General features: G+C 41.8%; 1 protein-coding gene across 10 annotated transcripts in view; it reads right to left on the bottom strand.

Annotated features, from left to right (window-relative positions):
• LOC125890345 (citron Rho-interacting kinase) overlaps window positions 1–20240 on the bottom strand; it is a 59172-nt gene that overhangs the window by 16636 nt on the left and 22296 nt on the right. For 4 of the 10 annotated variants that reach the window (XM_049578927.1, XM_049578925.1, XM_049578926.1 and 1 more), the window contains exons 11-23: window positions 20053–20169; window positions 18961–19070; window positions 18491–18683; window positions 17464–17661; window positions 17303–17356; window positions 11251–11448; window positions 6573–6766; window positions 5019–5154; window positions 4817–4921; window positions 4418–4558; window positions 4002–4121; window positions 381–606; window positions 118–276 (exon numbers count right to left, since the gene is read on the bottom strand). In XM_049578927.1, coding sequence (XP_049434884.1) covers window positions 118–276; window positions 381–606; window positions 4002–4121; window positions 4418–4558; window positions 4817–4921; window positions 5019–5154; window positions 6573–6766; window positions 11251–11448; window positions 17303–17356; window positions 17464–17661; window positions 18491–18683; window positions 18961–19070; window positions 20053–20169 — 1951 coding nt within the window. The remainder of the gene's footprint in view (window positions 1–117; window positions 277–380; window positions 607–4001; window positions 4122–4417; window positions 4559–4816; window positions 4922–5018; window positions 5155–6572; window positions 6767–11250; window positions 11449–17302; window positions 17357–17463; window positions 17662–18490; window positions 18684–18960; window positions 19071–20052; window positions 20170–20240) is intronic. The other 6 variants (XM_049578932.1, XM_049578934.1, XM_049578935.1 and 3 more) reach the window with 3 other exon arrangements.

Genomic DNA, 20240 nt, shown 5'->3' with positions numbered 1-20240 from the left:
TGTATCTACAGTATGTGTGTGCAGGTGAGGGCCAGTATGTGTCAAGTATTAAGATATAAACCTGCATGTCTGTGTCTGCAAAGGCTGCACTTCAGTAAACATCATCCCTTTACTTACCCTCAGGTGTTGCAGTCACTTTCCTGCGTTCTGAGTTGGACGGTGCTAGGTTGGTCGGGCCCTGCTGGTGCTCAGGAGACTTCACCATGGCAGACATAATCATCTGCTGCCGTGCTGTTGCTGGGTTTGCAGAGCTACCATGATCCTTATACTGGAGTGCTGGCGTTGGAATAATTAAACTTACATTAATCTTTTACTCACGTGTATGCAAATTGTAAACTGTTGTTCAGAGGAGGTAATGTTAGTAGCATACTATCTCTCACCTTCCTCTCTCAGAGATCGTAGCTCCGCTCTCATTTTCTGCAGGGCTTCCTCTAGCTCAGAGCAGCGAGTGCGCTCTTTGTCCAGAGCAACCTTCATGTCACTGTACTGCAGAGGCACCGGTTGGATGGGGGGCACAGGGGAAACCTGGCCTTGAGTCTGACCCTGAGCCTGGGCCTGAGCAGCCATGGCAGCCAACAGGTCCTCTCGACGACGCCCAAACAGACCCTGAGTCACAGGAACCCAAACTTTGTTCACTGGTTTGTTCACTGGCTCGAACTCAGTTTCTATGTGGTGGTGATCTACATTTTTTTCTGAAATTTGCAAAGAGGCTGGTAGAAGTTGTAATGATGGTTTGAATAAAGTGACCCACTTGTGGGTGCCCTGAATTTAAAGGGGACCTATTATGCTCATTTTAAGGTTCATACTCATATTTTAGGTTTCTACTAGAGTCAGCACTTCCAAATATGAGGCCACGGTTCTCTGACTGAAAATGGTGGATTGCCAGCTCTGGATTGGGAGAGAGTTACTGCCCCAAATGAAGGAGTTCAAGTATCGCAGGGTCTTGTTCACGAGTGAGGGCAGAATGGAGCGTGAGATGGATCAGCGGTTTGGTGCAGCATCTGCAGTGATACGGGCACTGCGCCAGACCGTCGTGGTGAAGAGAGAGCTGAGCTGACCGTAAGAATGAGACTATGGATACAAGTGGCCAAAATGAATTTCCTCTGAAGGGTGGCTGGGCTCAGCCTTAGATGTAGGGTGAGGAGTTTAGACATCCCAAAGGAGTTTAGAGTAGAGCTGCTGTTCCTTCATGTCGAGGGGCCAGTTGAAGTGGTTTGGGCATCTGATCAAGATGCCTGCTGAACACCTCCCATTAGAGGTATTTCGAGCACGTTCAACTGGTAGGAGGCCCCAGGGTAGACCTAAAACACAGTGGAGGGATTTTATATCTCATCGGGCCTGGGAATGCCTCGGGAGCAGCCAGGTGGTTGTGGAAAGCATTGCTGGGGAGAGGGATGTCTGGAGTACTTTGCTCAGCCTTCCACCCTGTGACCCAGCCCATGTTTACATGCTCTAATGGTCAAAAAACACTTAATCTTCCTTAAATTGTCTGTGCTAGAACACCAATATTCACCCTCTGTCTGAAATACTCAATTTTAGTACCTGTCTCTTGAAGAGACAGAGACTATCTGCTCTGATTGGCCAGCGCTTCTGGGATCTTCCGTATTTCTGTGCCTCTGCACTGTCATTGCAGCTGGCCAATGAATGTCACGGGGAATAGTAGCACTTTCCACCATTTAAAAAAATCACCAAAAAGAGCTTCTAAACACAACCGGACATGTTCCAGCAGGAATATAATCCGAAATCAGGGAGAAATTTACAACATCAGTGACCATGATTACATGTTTCCCTGATGCTAGCATATGGCGTCATGTAGCAATGTAGGCTTAGTAATGTAAACACTAGCGTGCCTGGAGGAGCAGATAACCACATGGACAGATCTGTCACAAGCTGACGTCATCTTGTAGCCAAAGTAGAAAAAGTTTGGACACACCTTCTCATTCAATGCGTTTTCTTTATTTTCATGACTATTTACATTGTAGATTCTCACTGCAGGCATCAAAACTATGAATGAACACATGTGGAGTTATGTACTTAACAAAAAAAGGTGAAAGAACTGAAAACATGTTTTATATTCTAGTTTCTTCAAAATAGCCACCCTTTGCTCTGATTACTGCTTTGCACACTCTTGGCATTCTCTCCATGAGCTTCAAGAGGTAGTCACCTGAAATGGTTTCCACTTCACAGGTGTGCCTTATCAGGGTTAATTAGTGGAATTTCTTGCTTTATCAATGGGGTTGGGACCATCAGTTGTGTTGTGCAGAAGTCAGGTTAATACACAGCCGACAGCCCTATTGGACAACTGTTAAAATTCATATTATGGCAAGAACCAATCAGCTAACTAAAGAAAAACGAGTGGCCATCATTACTTTAAGAAATGAAGGTCAGTCAGTCCGGAAAATTGCAAAAACTTTAAATGTGTCCCCAAGTGGAGTCGCAAAAACCATCAAGCGCTACAACGAAACTGGCACACATGAGGACCGACCCAGGAAAGGAAGACCAAGAGTCACCTCTGCTTCTGAGGATAAGTTCATCCAAGTCACCAGCCTCAGAAATCACAAGTTAACAGCAGCTCAGATCAGAGACCAGATGAATGCCACACAGAGTTCTAGCAGCAGACCCATCTCTAGAACAACTGTTAAGAGGAGACTGCGAATCAGGCCTTCATGGTCAAATAGCTGCTAGGAAACCACTGCTAAGGAGAGGCAACAAGCAGAAGAGATTTGTTTGGGCCAAGAAACAAAAGGAATGGACATTAGACCAGTGGAAATCTGTGCTTTGGTCTGATGAGTCCAAATTTGAGATCTTTGGTTCCAACCGCCGTGTCTTTGTGAGGCAGAAAAGGTGAACGGATGGATTCCACATGCCTGGTTCCCACTGTGAAGCATGGAGGAGGAGGTGTGATGGTGTGGGGTGTTTTGCTGGTGACACTGTTGGGGATTTATTCAAAATTGAAGGCACACTGAACCAGCATGGCTACCACAGCATCCTGCAGCGACATGCCATCCCATCCGGTTTGCGTTTAGTTGGACGATCATTTATTTTTCAACAGGACAATGACCCCAAACACACCTCCAGGCTGTGTAAGGGCTATTTGACCAAGAAGGAGAGTGATGGAGTGCTGCGGCAGATGACCTGGCCTCCACAGTCACCGGACCTGAACCCAATCGAGATGGTTTGGGGTGAGCTGGACCGCAGAGTGAAGGCAAAGGGGCCAACAAGTGCTAAACACCTCTGGGAACTCCTTCAAGACTGTTGGAAAACCATTTCAGGTGACTACCTCTTGAAGCTCATGGAGAGAATGCCAAGAGTGTGCAAAGCAGTAATCAGAGCAAAGGGTGGCTATTTTGAAGAAACTAGAATATAAAACATGTTTTCAGTTATTTCACCTTTTTTGTTAAGTACATAACTCCACATGTGTTCATTCATAGTTTTGATGCCTTCAGTGAGAATCTACAATGTAAATAGTCATGAAAATAAAGAAAACGCATTGAATGAGAAGGTGTGTCCAAACTTTTGGCCTGTACTGTATATACATTTACCTACAATTATTTGAAACTTTGGTCACACTTATATTTGACACTGTAACACTACATGACAGAAAATATGGAAAAGCATAGTAGGTCCCCTTTAACCTTCTAAATGATTTTTTTTTAAATTATTAAACTTGTCATATTAATTCAAAAGCCCTCCCTAAATATATATTACTTAGTGACACTCTAAAAAAATCTAATACATTACATAAGCGTCACATTGTCCCTTTGCTATCTGAGCTATCGAGACGTGCAATCAGTCTTCTTAACTGTCTGTTTTACCTGCATGTAAATATGGTATAAGTTTTAGTATCATGCAAACCATCACAAGTTTGTCGAATCCTTGTCTAAGAACTTTTAAAGACTTATAATTTGTCCCATAAATGTTTCCACTGTTTTTACTCAAATGCTGCGTAGCAAGACAAACAAATTATTCTCAATCCAATTAAATACATAATCCCATCTGACCTTTTTCTTCTTGGAGCCACCATGGGCCTGGGACTGGAGGAAGTCGATGAGCTTGGTCTGCTGAGTGATGGTCCCCTCCATTTTCACCTTCTCATGGGAGTACACAGCCTGCAGGTGGAGCTAAGTGAACATCACTACTGCCATGAATTTCTCCTCAAGTACTTTACTTCACACAGAGAGGGTGACAGAAGGACAGAGAGAAGGGGAGTATATGCTAGGGGAGAAAACAGAGTGCGGGGGCGTGTTTCTGTTTATGTGTCTTTCACTATTAAAACAAAGTGACAGAACAGTGAGGGAGAAACAAGATGACAAATGACAGAAAATCCAGCAGGTCTACATGTGCGTGCCCAATAATCTTTAAGTTGTTTTTTTTTCTGTGGATATGTGTATGTGTGTGTATGTGTGTGTAGCAGCACCTGGATGTTCTCCAGCTGGTATTCCAGGTCAGTCCTTTCAGTCTTCAGCAAGTCAGTCTGGTCCAGAGCGTCCTGCAGCCCCTGGGTCAGACGGAAGATGTGCGTCTTCTGGGCATCCATCTGCTGCTGCAGTTTCTCTTGCTGTGGATGTAAAACAGCTGTTACATCATCATCTAGATACTGTGACTTCGCGACTTGTGCTTCTTACAAATGATTGCTTCCAGTGATGGCACCAGCTAAACTTTTCAGCTTGGATTGACCTTTGTTACGGCTATGACTTCACAAACTGAAAATCATGTTCATTTTTCTATTCTGGTAATTCATTTGGAGCAGACATGCACCAAGAAAACTTTTAAACATCAAGAAAACAATGGAAATCAATGGGATGATACAGAATACCTCCTCCAGCAGCCTCTGCTTCAGATCCCTCTCACTCTCCAGCTTTTGCTGCAAACTGCGGGCGTTCATCTCCAGCATGGCATGCTTCTTCTCCAGATCATTCAACTGAGAAGAGAAAGCAGGATGAGTTTGTTGTAACATCTGTTAACCAGACAAAATACTGTAAAGTAAAATACTTATTCACCAGTGTGGAAATGCTTACAGTGTCGGCAAGGCTCTCAGCTTTGAGTTTCTGGTCTTTAAGGGCCTGCTGCAGGGCCAGGATTTCAGCTTTGTGCTCCTTAACTGCCTGCTCCACAGCCTGGCGAGACTCTGAGCTGCGCTGCTCTGAACGAAGCCTAGAGCACACAGCAAACTATTGTTTACACTATTTATTTTGAAGTGCATGCTTTTGTAGTTCAGCTATCTTTTTTGTAACAGTTGTTATTTGAACCAAATACAGTAAAATAAACCCAGTGTCATGTGCCAGTGTTTGTGTGTGTGCGTGTGTGTGTGTGTGTGGGTGTGGGTGTGTGTGTATGTGTGTGTACACATATAACAACAATAACATGAAACAGATGTATTGCATTTTGATTTCCAGCAAAGGCTATTTTGTGATTCTTGTCCCTCACTAGGCATTTCATCATGTCAACATTACCACAGTACATTAGTTAGTTAAATTGAGTACATAATAAATAGTGACATTCTCACACGTGACATGATAACATCATCATTTATAAAAAAATATCAACACTGATATCACATTACAATCATTTTAAGTGTTGCATATATATGCACATGTGTATGTGGCCTAATTCATGGCAATATATGGATGTGTATGTCCATAATTTTGTGAGTATGTGTGTCTGTATGAACGCACATGCATGTAGACTTTATGAGTATGCGTGTATACTTATCTATGTGTGTGTGGTCCTCTATCCACATGTACGTGTTTGTGTGTGTACACAAGTGCATTATCAGACATCAGGAATCATTTCAGCTGGTGTTTGACCTTTTCATTAATGTTTTCAGATCAGTTTGCGTTTTAAATTCACTGTGCCACCCTGCAGTTGCCACTTCCTGATCCCCTGGTGACTCTTCTATTGGTATTGTTTTCTTAACACATGGACTAAGTCCAGCATGGGTAAGATTGTTTACACACTTAAAAAGAAAACTTGATAAAGCTTTCATAACCGAGCTACTTGTACTTTCTCAGAGTCATATATACTGTATACACACACATATATATAAACATATACAGTTCTCTGTGTTTCAAATTTGCTTGTTGGGTACCCAGTTCTCATCACACACCCTGCCTACACCAACTCAGAAAATAATTTCATATATTTCCCAGAATACCTTTTGACAAACCCTAGAGAATATTCCTAAACCTGTTGCATTCAGCGTGTGTAGGCGGAGGGAGCTGATCCAATACTGATAGCAAACAGCAATATTCAGAGCAAAAAAACAAAAAGTTATGTAGAAAAAGAAACTTATAACCCTTTCTCAAAGTGTTACATGTCTTGCGGTTAAATTATATTGTGGACCATTGAAACCATTATGAGTGGAAAAAGTCTTTCACCTCTGATGTCTATTGAGTTTCAGTGGCATGACAAAATATGTGCTGTTAACATGTCTGTTTGTCCAGTAATCTTCAGTAACAAAAATGCACAACCCTAGATGGATGTAGAATTGCAAGGCAAACTTAACACAAATTTCAATGTGGTAAATACATGTCCACACTCTTGTAATGATACAGTGTAGGTATGATTGTAACCTGTTCTGTTTCTCTGTGTCCAGCAGTCTCTGGATGTCCCTGGTCCTCCTCTCAGCCTGGTTCTTCTCCTCCTCCAGTGTTGCCCTCCAGGCTTCCCACTGTCTCTCCTTCTCCAGCAGCTCATCGTTCAGGGTCTCCAGCTCCAGAACCTGCTCCTCCAGCATGGTGCACGTGGTCTTAAGTGTCTCCAGGTTCTAGTACAAAACAGGATTTAGATGAGAAATACCTTTGATACCAAGGGCACAACTCAATACCTCAAGTTGTCATTCATACTCAGTAATAAGGCAATTGTATTAAGGAGAGATAACGGGAGAAATGCAGTTCAACAGCTTTGAAAGTTCTGACATTGAGGATGTCTGTTGTCAAAAGATTATCACATAGCCTAAAAAGCTACTACGGCTCATTCACTGCTTTAAGAAATGAACATTTCTCTCCACATTGGCCTTATTATATAATAGGAAGAGTTAACTGGTGTAAGAATTTTTGCTGATTATGAACAATGATCTTGTGGTAGATTTATATTCTCTCAGATGGGTTTGGGAAATCCCTTCGTGGACTGCCTCTTCCTCTTAGGACAGTTGGAAGTTCTTTGGGTGGCAGTGACAAAGTGCTATTTGCCACCCAGCTTGGGATTTTGTCACCTGGCCATGGCACAATAGTAGAAGTATTCAGATCCTTTGTAAGGATACTAAGTAAAAGAAGCAATATTGCTACTAAGATAAAGATGCAGTATAACAATTTAAAAATACATTTACTACAGGGAGTACTTTCATCAAAATGTACTTGTGGTGTGTTAAAAGAGAAGTACTTATTGCAGGGAAATGGACATGTCAGTACATTGTTATATTTTATATCAATCAGCCAAAACATTAAAACCACTGACATGTGAAGTAAACAACATTTATCATCTTGTTACAATGCAGTGTTCTGCTGGGTAACTTTGGTTCCTGGCATACATGTGGATGCAACTTGACACTCCCCACTCAAAGACCAAGCAAACTCATCTCGTCATCTCGCAACCCTCAGGACTCAAAGGATCTGCCGTGAAGACCCTGGTGCCAGACACCACGGGGCATCCCTGACTTCCTATGTCCATACCTTAACATGTCAGAGCTATGTCCAACCCATAGAGGCCCCACCATGGATGGGCAGCATGTCTGGGGTACTGGCATATCTCACCGATGCTCAGTCAAATTGGGAACTGTGGAATTTGGAGGCCAGGTCAATGCCTTGAGCTCTTTGTCACGTTCCTCGGGTCGTTCCTGAGCAGTTTTTGCAGTGTGGCATGGCGCATTGTCCTGCTATGGATGCCACTGCCATCTGGAAGTGTTGTTGTTGTTGCCATAATGGGGGGTTTGCTTGGTCTGCAACGGTGTTTGGTTGGATGGAGCATGTCAAGTGGGATCCACATATATGCCAGGACCCAAAGTTTCCCAGCAGAACATTGCATTGTATGTAAGATGATCAATGTTGTTCATGTTACTTATCAGTGGTTTTAATGTTTTGGCTGATCGGTGTATATTATAGTGTCTAATTATTATCAGTGTTGCATTGCCATGTAGGCAGAATTTTAGTGTTGCAGCTAGTTGTCAAGGAGCTAATTTCAGCTATGTTATTTTCTGTTGAGTAGTTAAACTTCACCTTGAAACTGATCATATGTTTTGCATGTAATATCTATTTGTCAAATTTGCCTGTTAACTTCTTACCATAGCTGTGAAAAAATGTAGTGGAATAAAAAGTGTAGTACTGAGTGTAATGGAGTAAAATTACAAGGAAGCATATACTGTATATGTAAAGGAAGCACTCATGTAAACTTCAAGTACCTTAAAATTGTACTAATGTTACATGCTACCTTTGTCACCCTATGGCTTTCAGCTCTTTAATGCTGCCTACTAAGAGGCTGTGATGAAGGGATCACTATTAGCAGTAACAATGCAAGTAAGGCCCTGGATAGCTAGGAGAGTTTTCACATGAGTAATCAGCATCAAATGACATCACACAAACACATAACATCTTTCTACCACCAGAACCTGTTGGTCACAGGCCATCGGGAGAAAGGAGAGTGTGTTTAAAAGTTATCTTAACAGTAACTTCTTTGCTGCATGTCAGGCATAAAATTCATGTCAACCATAGCACCATGAAAGAGCCTCATAACTAAAATAAATCCCAGTCCCAGGCACAGGGGCTTTTGAAGAGCATTTGATGGTAGCACAAGAGCACAAGCATTTCACACCAAAACAAATGGGCGCGTCGGCCACAGCTCTGTGGCTGCACTTCCCGATTACTACTGCACAGACTCTGACTCCAAACGATGTCACCAGTGTAAGATGGTAGCACCTGTATCCATGATATTTTGGCTTCATTTTTGTACAGTGTGAATGGAGACGCAGCGTCCATCTTTATTTATAGTCATTAGTTGGGAAAAACAGAAACAGCCCCTGAGCATACAATGGGACAAACAACGGAATAAAATAACCCTTTTGGCAAATAATGAGGTAGGAACACCAGGCAAGGAAGAGGATGTACATCTTGTCTTTTATTTTGTTGGGTGTTTTTTATAGGACAGAGTGATCTTGGGTACATTAGTAACATATTCAGGTTGGTAAGGAGCTATTTGCTGATTGACCTAAATCCATGCATTTTTAGCTTGTTAGTTATCCTGCTAATGCTAGCTACCTAAAACACAAAATAAAATATGCTTTGGGAAGCCAAAGTGTAAGGAAGGTCACCTGCAGCTGAACGCTTCAAACTTCACTCTGGCATCTAGCTTTGACTATGCTGTGTGGGAGGTCATTCTCTTTATAAACACAAGGATGGCCAACAGTTTCAAAGGGAAGAGCTAACATGCACATGTGGCCAGCCCAGCTACAAAAACAAAGAGCAGAGAGGCTCAAATTATAACACAAATACAAGGAGCATTACGTCATTCTCTGCTCAGGATGCCATTACTCCACTATATCTTTAAATAGCAAATACTTTGCTGCTATATTAATGTTCAGAATATCATATATAGAACCTTGAAATAATAACTCACAAACTGTAATTACAACATCATCAGTACTCGTGCGGAGTTATTTACATGACAGGTTTGGACACAGAACGTTTTGTTATTCACAGGCCTACACAAAGTGCTGTGTTTTATGTCTTACAACGCACTGCTTTAGACAAAGCATTGGGAGACAAATATAGCCTATGCTGGTGCTGCAGCAACACCACGGCCCTCTGAAGTCCAACGCTTCCACAGCTGACACGACCTGGGAGTGATGGGGATGACACATCCCTCCCACACACCACCCCATCCCTCGTCTATGACTTCCATCGCTGGTTACACAACCAGCAGGACCGAGAGCGCTACTGGACACCCACACACATATCCTCCCACAGGGGCAGCACACACATCACACAGCCTCCTCGCTCGCGCTCTCGCTGCATCCAGAATACAGCACATAACAATACTAAAATATTCCCTGGGTTTCTGCTGCCTGATTTACACTTAACACTGTCAGAGCTTGGAAAGATGTCTAGGTCACCTGTCAAAGGTACTGTGGAGATATCACATAATGTGGGTAAGTGGAAGCCTGGTGTCTGACTGACTGGCTGTGAGTTGGAAGTGGGCAGGGGGAAGGGACCTGAACTACAGGAAGCAGTACAACTGTCTGAGACGACAGAAAACTGTGGGTTTCCTTTTCTTTTTCTGAAAAATGCCCAACTAATGAGAGCTGATATTTTGTGACATTTTCATGCAGATATTTGAAGCTTACTAGACCACAGTGGTTAGCTCAATAGAAAGCAGTGTTACTAAAAAACTGGGTTCAAATGTCAGGTGTTTGATTGTTTGTGTCATTACTTCTTGACAGACTGGAGGCCGTCTGAGGTGTTATAGCTAATGAATAGTTGGAAGACTACAGTGTTTCCATGTTTAATTTTGAGCCACGTTAGGGTGTAAACCCCTCTGAAAAAAAATCTGGTGTATCGATAAACAGTGAATACAACAAGGTGCAACTAAAACAGATTCATTGAATAAATGATGATGTACCAATATTGCATAGGTCACTGGTGGCTCTCATCACCTCTGGATGGCTTTTAACATGCTTATGTATTCACAGGGCTGTTACCAGAACTCTTCTAGGAGCACACAATTGTTAATATTAGATTTTCAATTATTCACATGACATTAGTGGATGAAAAGCACATTAATTCACATTTTCTTTTGCAAAATTTCTGAAAATCCAGTTAAAATTTGCAATACATTTGGATGGAAACCCAACTATTGGCAGGAATGTGTACCACGTCACCTGCATACTTGTGCATGAGAACTAACAAAATAGGGATCCACATGTAAAAACACTGTCATCATATCATATTGCCAACCATATCGCTACAGGTGGTTAAAAACTCAACAAGATAACTTTAACTACAGTACAGGGATGAAGAACAATTAAACAAACTACATTTTGTTCACTATTAATGGAGTCTGACAAGATGACTGGCTTATAACTGACCAAGAGAGAGAAAAGTATCAGCTGAAATAATCAATACAACATACCAATTTTGGGTGAGGGAGCATTTCCTGCCCACCTGACATGCCTTTCTTTGGACTATTGAAGGAAACCCATATGAGCAAGGAAAGAACATACAAACACAAACACGCATGCGTGCACACACAGCAGCCCGGTACCTGTTTCTGGTTGTTAAGGTGCATTTCTCGGTCGGCCACCTCTCGACGCAGCCTGTCCACATCCTGGCTGAGGTGCAGCCGGTCCTCTCTCTCATCAGAAGCCTCATCCAGCTGCTTGGACAGGTAGAAGTTCTGGCGGTTCAGCTCGGCATTCTCCTGAGTCAGTGTGGTCAGCTGTTCCTCCAAATCTGTGATCACCTGCAGGAAGTTAGCAGGATACTCAGGCCGCCAGCTTAAAGAGAGGAAAATATACAGAGCACCCACTCTGCACCCAAAATAAATCAACCAAGTAAAAAGGTTTATTTAAAGAATTACAACAGATATTACTAATTTGGCATCAGCGAAACATTAGTTTTAATGAAGTGCATGTATACTGTGTATTCAAGTTACAACATACAGCATTCAGGTTTCTAAGCCTTAACACAGTTGACATATAGATTGCGTAAAGGGGTCTGGGAAAGGCACCCTTACTGTATTGTGATGTACACTCAATGTATGCAGTAAATGTACATTAATTTTGCAATTTATACATATAAAAGTATCTTGCTTACATTGTGCATATACATAACATTGTGCATATTATTACTCATCCACACAAAAACTTGACCAAACACCCCACACAGTCTAAACTCAACTGCTGCATTATTACATGACGCAGATATCTAGGTTAGTGATATAATGCAGTAATCATTTTAGCATGATTTCTAGGCTGCTTGTTTAACCCAGGCAGCAAATCAGAGCAAGGAGCACGCTAATCATTTCATCAGCACTGGTCTGTTCCCTTAATCAGCCATGACTACAGTGCAAGCTGTAAGGGAATGAGGGTTAAAGGCTGGTGAGGCTGCCTGTAAGAGCGCCTTATTCTCAGCTCTCATGGGAACACGTGTACCACGCAGAACTTCCAGGTGGCAGGGGGAAAAGAGGCAAAGCTTTTAAGTCCATAAATTAGCTGTCTGTTCTGCACTGACTCAGTGTTTCTGCTCCCCCGAGGCAGGGGACTGACAGCAGCAACTAAATACTTAAGGCGGGGCGAGGAAGTCAACACTGAAATGGATACAGTGGTGATCCGGCAAGCCTCTATATTTACACTACTTGTCTGTCGTCCCAATCTATAGAGCGACTTGCAGACCTGACGTAAATCACATCCGGAACTGTGCATCCTCAACACTGCTGAATACAAACTGCTCAATACTAATTTGTGAAGGCTGTGGGTGTTCAGCAAATGAAAGGCCCAGTTAAAGAGGCAGTAAATCAGTCCCACAATTTCCTTGACAATATGAACGTAACATTTACTGTGCGCTGGTGGTACAAAATACAGAGGAACATCCGCTCTTTCTATGAAACAGACTGAGCAGCAGAGATGCTGTGGAGCGTGAATCCACCTGAAGTTGGTTTACTCACAGTTTTTATATGTAATTACTTTTTTAGTGAAATCACATATGGGTGACTGATATAGATAAAACTGCAATATATATAGATTTATACAACAGTTAGTTCCAACAAAGCAATTGGACAAGATGAATTCCACGAGTGCTGATGTCGAGTACAACCTCACTAAGACTTTTAACTATGCATGTACCACTCAGTTTTACAGGTGTTTTAAAACCATTACTTAGCCTTCTTAATGGTTGTTGAAAGAAACCTTGCACCACAAAAATGAGCATGTTCCCACAAATAACATTTCAACTTAATTACAAATGGTCATCAGAAGAGGACGAGGAGAAGTATAGAAGCGTGGATACTTCACTGCAAACCCCTAGGTGTGTTCCAACATGCTGTCTGATTAAGCTGTTCACTCATATGAATCACACATGCCAGCACGGCAACTGTCAACAGACATTTCACTGGTTGCACAAAGTAGCAGCAACTATACAAAGTAGCTGGCTTGAGGTAACGTGTGGACCTACGCAAAGTAGCAAGCTAGTGTGTAGGAATGTTTGTGGTAACAGTCTCGTCCAAGTCCAGTTGCAGAACTATTTATGCTGATGAAACCAAATAAATTATCAAATAAACAAACAATTTATAACTTGTTGTCACTCATTACTATTAACTAATAAATGGTGTTTGTAGAACTGATGTATAAAAGCAATATCACACTCAAGGCCATGCTGAAGTACTAAGTGATTTGGTTGTAGAAGATACTCGAAGAGGGCGGCACGGTGGTGTGGTGGTTAGCACTCTCGCCTCACAGCAAGAGGGTTGCCGGTTCGATCCCGGGCGTGGGAGCCCTTCTGTGTGGAGTTTGCATGTTCTCCCCGTGTCAGCATGGGTTCTCTCTGGGCACTCCGGCTTCCTCCCACAGTCCAAAGACATGCAGATTGGGGACTAGGTTAATTGATAACTCTAAATTGTCCGTAGGTGTGAATGTGAGCGTGAATGGTTGTTTGTCTCTATGTGTCAGCCCTGCGATAGACTGGCGACCTGTCCAGGGTGTACCCTGCCTCTCGCCCGATGTAGCTGGGATAGGCTCCAGCCCCCCCGCAACCCTCAAGAGGATGAAGCGGTTAGAAGATGAATGAATGAATGAAGATACTCGAAGATACACCGAAGATAATCACAGCAGCACTCCCTCGAGTGTGATATTGCAGGTAATTCGATTGACAAAATATTTATAAATTAAATAACCGGGTGGAAATGTCTTTTGGCAGTCTGAAAGGAATATCCACTGATTTAAAACATGTCCACAATGGTCTAATACAACCAAAAATATTGAAAGGTTAGCTATTTCAGTAGAAACAGTATAATAAAATCTATTACAACTGACAAATGTCCATAGTCCCACAATATACGTTGTCATATTGCTAAACTAAATGTTATCTATGTGAAGATATGATCTTAGCAAGAAGAATGGGTGCTTATAAAAAAGAGCATCACTCTCAAATGCTGCCATTATTACACTGTCAAAAATAACCTTTGATCCATTTTTTCCCAGTCTGAAGAGAGTATATAATGCCACCTAATATTCGCTATGTATATTTATAGTTAATATAGATACAAAAAGAGACATTCACAACTGAACGAGGCTAACAATCTGAGGCTACAGTGCTCCTATATGATGAAACAAACCTCATAATACAAAATAATTGACACAACAAACAACATACTGAAAGTATAAGTATTCTTACAGTCTTACCAGTAGTGTGGCTAAAAATAAAACATATGCTGTCAGCAAGTCTTATTGCAGTCTGCAGCTGATTATGGGATGTCTCATGTGCAAAGTTGACATTTTGGCTTGAAGATAGCACAAGAGGAAAGCTCATGGTATGTCCAAAATGGAAAGATTTCAACCTTCAAGGGGCAGGAATGTGCTCAGTATATTTCAGGAAATTGGCACTTCCATGTTCTTGATTTTCTGTCTGTACAAATTGAAATAAACTTGACTAATGAATGAATAACTAAAATTGAAACTGTTAAGGGGTGGCAAAATTAATAAGGATGAAAATATTTATGTTAATTTAAAGACAATTTTACCTGTACAACAGTGGTAAAGATATTTTGCTCCGATCTAAAGTGTTGTCTCTATGTGTCAGCCCTGCGATAGACTGGCAACCTGTCCAGGGTGTACCCTGCCTCTCGCCCGATGTAGCTGGGATAGGCTCCAGCCCCCCCGCGACCCTCAAGAGGATGAAGCGGTTAATTTAAAGACAATTTTACCTGTACAACAGTGGTAAAGATATTTTGCTCCAATCTAAAGTGTTCAACAGACAGACTAACAAACAGAACAACATCACAATGCTCAGCAGGGCAAAAAATAGAGTGGCATTTCAAGCTCTGCTTGTTGCAGAATTTGGCTGTGTTTGCCTGAACATTGGCCAGCTGAATCTATGGACAGTGCTTTCTGAACAGTTTGCGAGTGGGAGGATCTCAGAAGTAGGGCAACGGAATAAAGGAAGACCATGATGGTCTTGGTGTTAATTCAAGGTAAATTAATTTGAAGGAACTCAAATCCCTTAAACATGACATCATCATTTTCTCAAGGTTAGTGGGACACCAGGGCTCCACAGTAACAGCACCCAATGTTGTCCAACTAAATAATAACATAATAAAATAATAGCACTAAAAATGGCAGAGGGGATGAGAAAACTGGAAGACTTCCAATGTGCCTATAATGTACTTGTGCAACTGGCAAATAAAGTTACTTGAGCTTGAACTTGGGAGACCTTTGGGATTATAATATGCTTTCAAGCTGTAGATGGCAACTTTTATAAAAAATAACTTGTCATATTTACTAAAACTGACATTACACCCACACAGCAGGGCATGATATAAATAGACAAATAATCTGTGAACAAAATCATGGTCCTCTACCTTCTTATAGTGCTTCTAATGGCATTTGCTAGAATCCACTGTGGCTGAACGAAAACAACCGATCAGAGCTGAGAGGTCTCTGGCTGTGGCTCAGAAGTAGAGCGGGAGGTCCACCAATCTGAAGATCAGCGGTTTGATCCCCAGCTCCTCCAGTCTGCATGTTTAAGTATCCTTGAGCAAGATACAGTACTGAACCCCAAATTACTCCAGATGATGCTTCCATCGGTGTGTCAGTGTGTGTTAATACCTGAATAGCAGATGGCACCTTGTATGGTAGCCTCGGCAACCAGTGTATGAATGTGTGTGTGAATGGGTGAATGTGACTCATAGTGTAAAAAAAAAAGTGCTTTGAGTGGTCGAATGACTAGAAAGGGGCTATACAAATGCAGGTCCATTTACCATCATGTCAATCACTACTCATGTACTGCAGTCAACCTCTCAAACTAGGCAACACTGTTCAAATATCAATCAAGATTTGTGACTGGACCGCCATGTTGAAAACAGTCAGGCCCAAACAAAGCACCACCCACCTCCACATTTTCTCATTTTACAGCTAAAAAGTACACGAAAATATTTTTCTGAGAACATTTGAAGTAAGAAATACACAATGCAGTAATAGAATCTTGATTCATATTTAATCAGCACTGCCTAGTTTGACAGTTTGACAGGAGTTCACGAGCAGTGACTGACATGATTAACAGCAGTCAGAGACTCCTCGGCTCTGATTGGCTGTTTTCATTCAACCACTTTAGATTCTGCTATTAGAGGCACTACGAGGAGGAAGGACTTGATTTTTTTCACAGACTATGTGTTTAATGCATTACTGTGTGGATGTAGTGACAGTTTCAGCAAATATGACAAAAAGTTATCTTGATAAAAGTTATCTTAACTGCAGCTTTAACATAATTGTCTGTAAAATAAACGTACTTAAAAGTACTTTCGACTGAACACAATAAAAAATGGATCTAGTTGAACAAAAAGGCGGCTACTTTTGAGTGCTAGTTTCTTGAAGCATCATTAGTAGGTTGACCACATAATCAGAGGCAAATACTATCTCTGCAGAAATGGAAAAGAAAATAAACAGGACACATTTAAAACGTGTGGACAGTGAGGTGCTGATGTTGTCAGCTAACTAAACCACAGTGTTTTCAGGTAAAATCGGATACGTGCCACCGTGAAGCATCGCAAAACAAAAAATAAAAAATAAAGAAGAAGGCGCCAAACAAACAAACAAACAAACAACCATGATGACAGGATAGCAGCCATTACCTTTCTCTTACTGTTCCTACATGACCTGGTTTGATAATGGTGACTCACTTGGTTGTTCATATGCACAATGGCATCATTGAAACAAATAATTTAATGAGAATTAATACCACTCGTGTAAAAATTGGTGTGTATTTGGAATTCTCATTTTGGACAGATTTGCAATGTTTGGGTCGGCTCTGAAAACATTAGCATTGAGCCCTGATCAAACCGTTCTTCAAATGAGATGAGTTTGTGTGTTTACGGTCACAGGGAGTCACTTCATGATTAATAGAAGAAGAAGAGAAATATATATTTCTAAATGAAGCTTGATTTAGCCAAGAGTGACAGAAGCACATGTGAACTGAAATAGTCTGTCTACTTTAGGTTGTTGGTAATGTGTGTTGATGTGTGAATTTGTGTGATGGTGTTCAATGCCAGAAGAGAGGGCTATTCCTGGAAGGAGTGAAAAAGAAAAAAAAAGGAGTGAGCAGCTTACCGCACAGCTGTCTCTCAGAGCATCAAACTTGCGTTGTATCTCATCTCTGTGTGCCTAGCAGGTATGACAAAAGAGACAGAGGGACAGATTTCACTGCCTGAATTATATAACCTCAAAGGAGACGTCACTTTCAGCAATCCTCTACTTTCTCTCTCTCTCACTCTGAGCACAGTGATCTCCTCCTCTGCCTCTGCAGTGGTCTCCTCCAGCTCAGTCTTGGCCTGCTGTAGTTGGCTCTCTAGTGCGTGGCGAGCTGCCTGCAGATTGCTGATCTGAGATTCGCGCTCCTGCAGCGAGAGGGTCAGATCCGTCACCTGACGCTTAATCTCCAGCTTCTCTTCCTCATGTTGCAGCCCAATCTGCAAAGGGAGACAGATAAGGGCCATCCAGGGTGAAGGAGGAGAAAGTGACCAACCCTAGGCACAGACACTGACACTTCACCCAGATTCACCTTGCCACCTTGAGCTTTTTTCTGCCCAGTACTACAAAATTAAGATCAGACATCTGCACCGAGTCAAAAAAGTTATTGATCAATACCAGTGGCCCAAAAAATCTTCAGTCGTTGAGATTTCTTGCCTATAAAACTCACTTTCTAAAGTATTTAAGGATCACTGCACTGTCCACAAGACACTACTAGATCACACCATGATGTCACATGTCACATTAATGTATTTTACATCAAACATTCTCTTTTTTACCATTAATCTCGTGGCTAGAGCCTATCTATAATCATTTTACAACTGCTGTATATGTTTCACCTGCTCCACATGGGGTCATGATGCACTATAATTATTTACTCAACATACTGTATATTCAGAAAAGCAATTATACATAGGTGTGTTTCCACTATTTGGAGCCAGATCGGCACAGATGGAGGAGGTCGCGTGCTCAATCTTATCTATTTAATGTTTAAAAGTTAAGTTATGCGTAGACAAACAAATACATTGTGCAGATTCTCTGTATTGGTCAATAGAGCATATTTGGTACTGAAAAAGGATTAGGGACAGGAGTGACAGATTGGGATGGGATGGACAGGGCAGTAAGAAATACATAGGGAAAAAAGAAAATGGAAAGACTGTTTAACCTGCATGTCAAACTCTGGTCGGTAAAGCCTATATCCAACAATCTACCAACAATCCCATCTCACAGCTCAGCTTTCTGCTCCATCTTCCTGCAGTATCTCCTCACCTCTCGGAGCCTAGTTTCCTGCTCCAATACACGACTCTTATTGCTTTGCTCCTGCTGAGTCATTTTCTCGAGATGCTCCTCCAGTTTGGCATTCTGGGCCTCCAACTTTCCAGCCTGAGACTCCAAGTAGAACTTCTGTTGGCGAAGCTCTGAAATCATCTCCTCCTGGGCTTTCCTGCCAACACCACACATTCTTTTGCAAAAGTTCAATAGGAGCCAATGCCACCATGTATTGTGCCATTATGTGTACATACACCCCAGGAACAAAAACTATACTTTCCAGTAAAGCCACATCCTCTTTAACCAATCTTTTGCACATCATCTTAATTCATACCATTATTAATGAAGCTGATACCTTACTTGGGTTATTAAACAAACGCCCACAGCTTTCACTTGAATTCACCTTAATGTATTTCATGAATAGGGATCTGCTGTCAAACAGAATTATAATGTTGTGAATCAATACTTACATGTTTTTCTGGGTGTAGATACTGCTGTTGGCTGCCAGTTTGTTGGCCTCAGACAGCTCAGCGATCCTCTGCTCCAGGCTGTTCATCTTGGAGTCCATAGCATTTATGGTCTGAACAGAAATGATGGACAGTACAGCTTGTGATTTAAATAAACATTTAGTCACATCATCACATTGCAGGCGTTAATTGGGATCAGATTAAAGGGACTGTTCACCCAGAAATCAAGGATACAAATTTTTCCTCTTACTTGTGGTGCTGTTTATCAGTCTAGATTGTTTTGGTGTGAGTTACTGAGTGTTGGAGATATCAGCCGTAGAGATGTCTGCCTTCTCTCAAATATAATGGAACTAGATGGCACTCAGCTTGTGGTGCTCAAAGTGACAGAAAAATAAATTTGAAAAACCCAACAGCAATTTCTCTTCCCAGAATTCATGACATACTCAAGATATTTTACAGACCTTGTTGTGGGCAGTTTTATGTAGGAACTGTTATCTTTCTATCGAAGTAGCAGAAGGAAGCGTGCATCTACTCATGGACAAGAGGCTCGTGCTTACAGCATGATATGCAAAAATCAATGGCATCCTCCCTGGCTGAGCTGTCATATTATCTAGCTCTATGGTGCTAGATGAGTTAGTAGTAGATGTACCTTATCTTCTATGTGGTAATATGGTTGGCAGGGGGTTCAATAGAAAGAAAATAGTTCCTGAATGAAACTGCTTACACCAAGGTTTGTGGATTATTTTGAGTAACCAGGTCATGATTTCTGAAAAGAGACATTGTTGTTGAGTTTTTCAAATGCCCTTTTTGGCGCTTCAGCACCACAACCTGGGTGCCATCTAGCTCCATTATATTCAAGAGAAGGCAGACATCTTTATGGCAGATATCTCCAACACTCAGAAACTAAGATAAATAGCACTACAGGTAAAAGGAAAAAACATTTTCAATTTTGAGGTGTACTCTCCCTTTAAGGCTCATTATTTTGTACTCTACAATAACCTATCCAAAATTATTCCAAACAAGAAATCTATGTCAGTGTGATAAATGTTAAAATACGCCTGAGATAGTGTCGCTGCCAAGCTGGTCAGTTCTTACCGCCTTCTGTTCACTGATGATGCTGCACTTCTCCCGCACCTCCTCCTCATATTTGCTCTGACTGGACTCCAGCATCTCCTTATCAGCCATGTCCGCCTTCATCTGGGCCTCCAACACCTGCTCAATGCCAGGCAGCCCACAGAACCATAACCAGGATATCACTTAACAGGACAGAGAGTGGTGTGAAG

Source organism: Epinephelus fuscoguttatus, linkage group LG6 (genome assembly GCF_011397635.1).
Source record: "Epinephelus fuscoguttatus linkage group LG6, E.fuscoguttatus.final_Chr_v1".
Taxonomy (NCBI): domain Eukaryota; kingdom Metazoa; phylum Chordata; class Actinopteri; order Perciformes; family Serranidae; genus Epinephelus; species Epinephelus fuscoguttatus.
The sequence above is the reverse complement of the archived record's forward strand: the minus strand, read 5'-3'. Positions and strand labels throughout refer to the sequence as shown.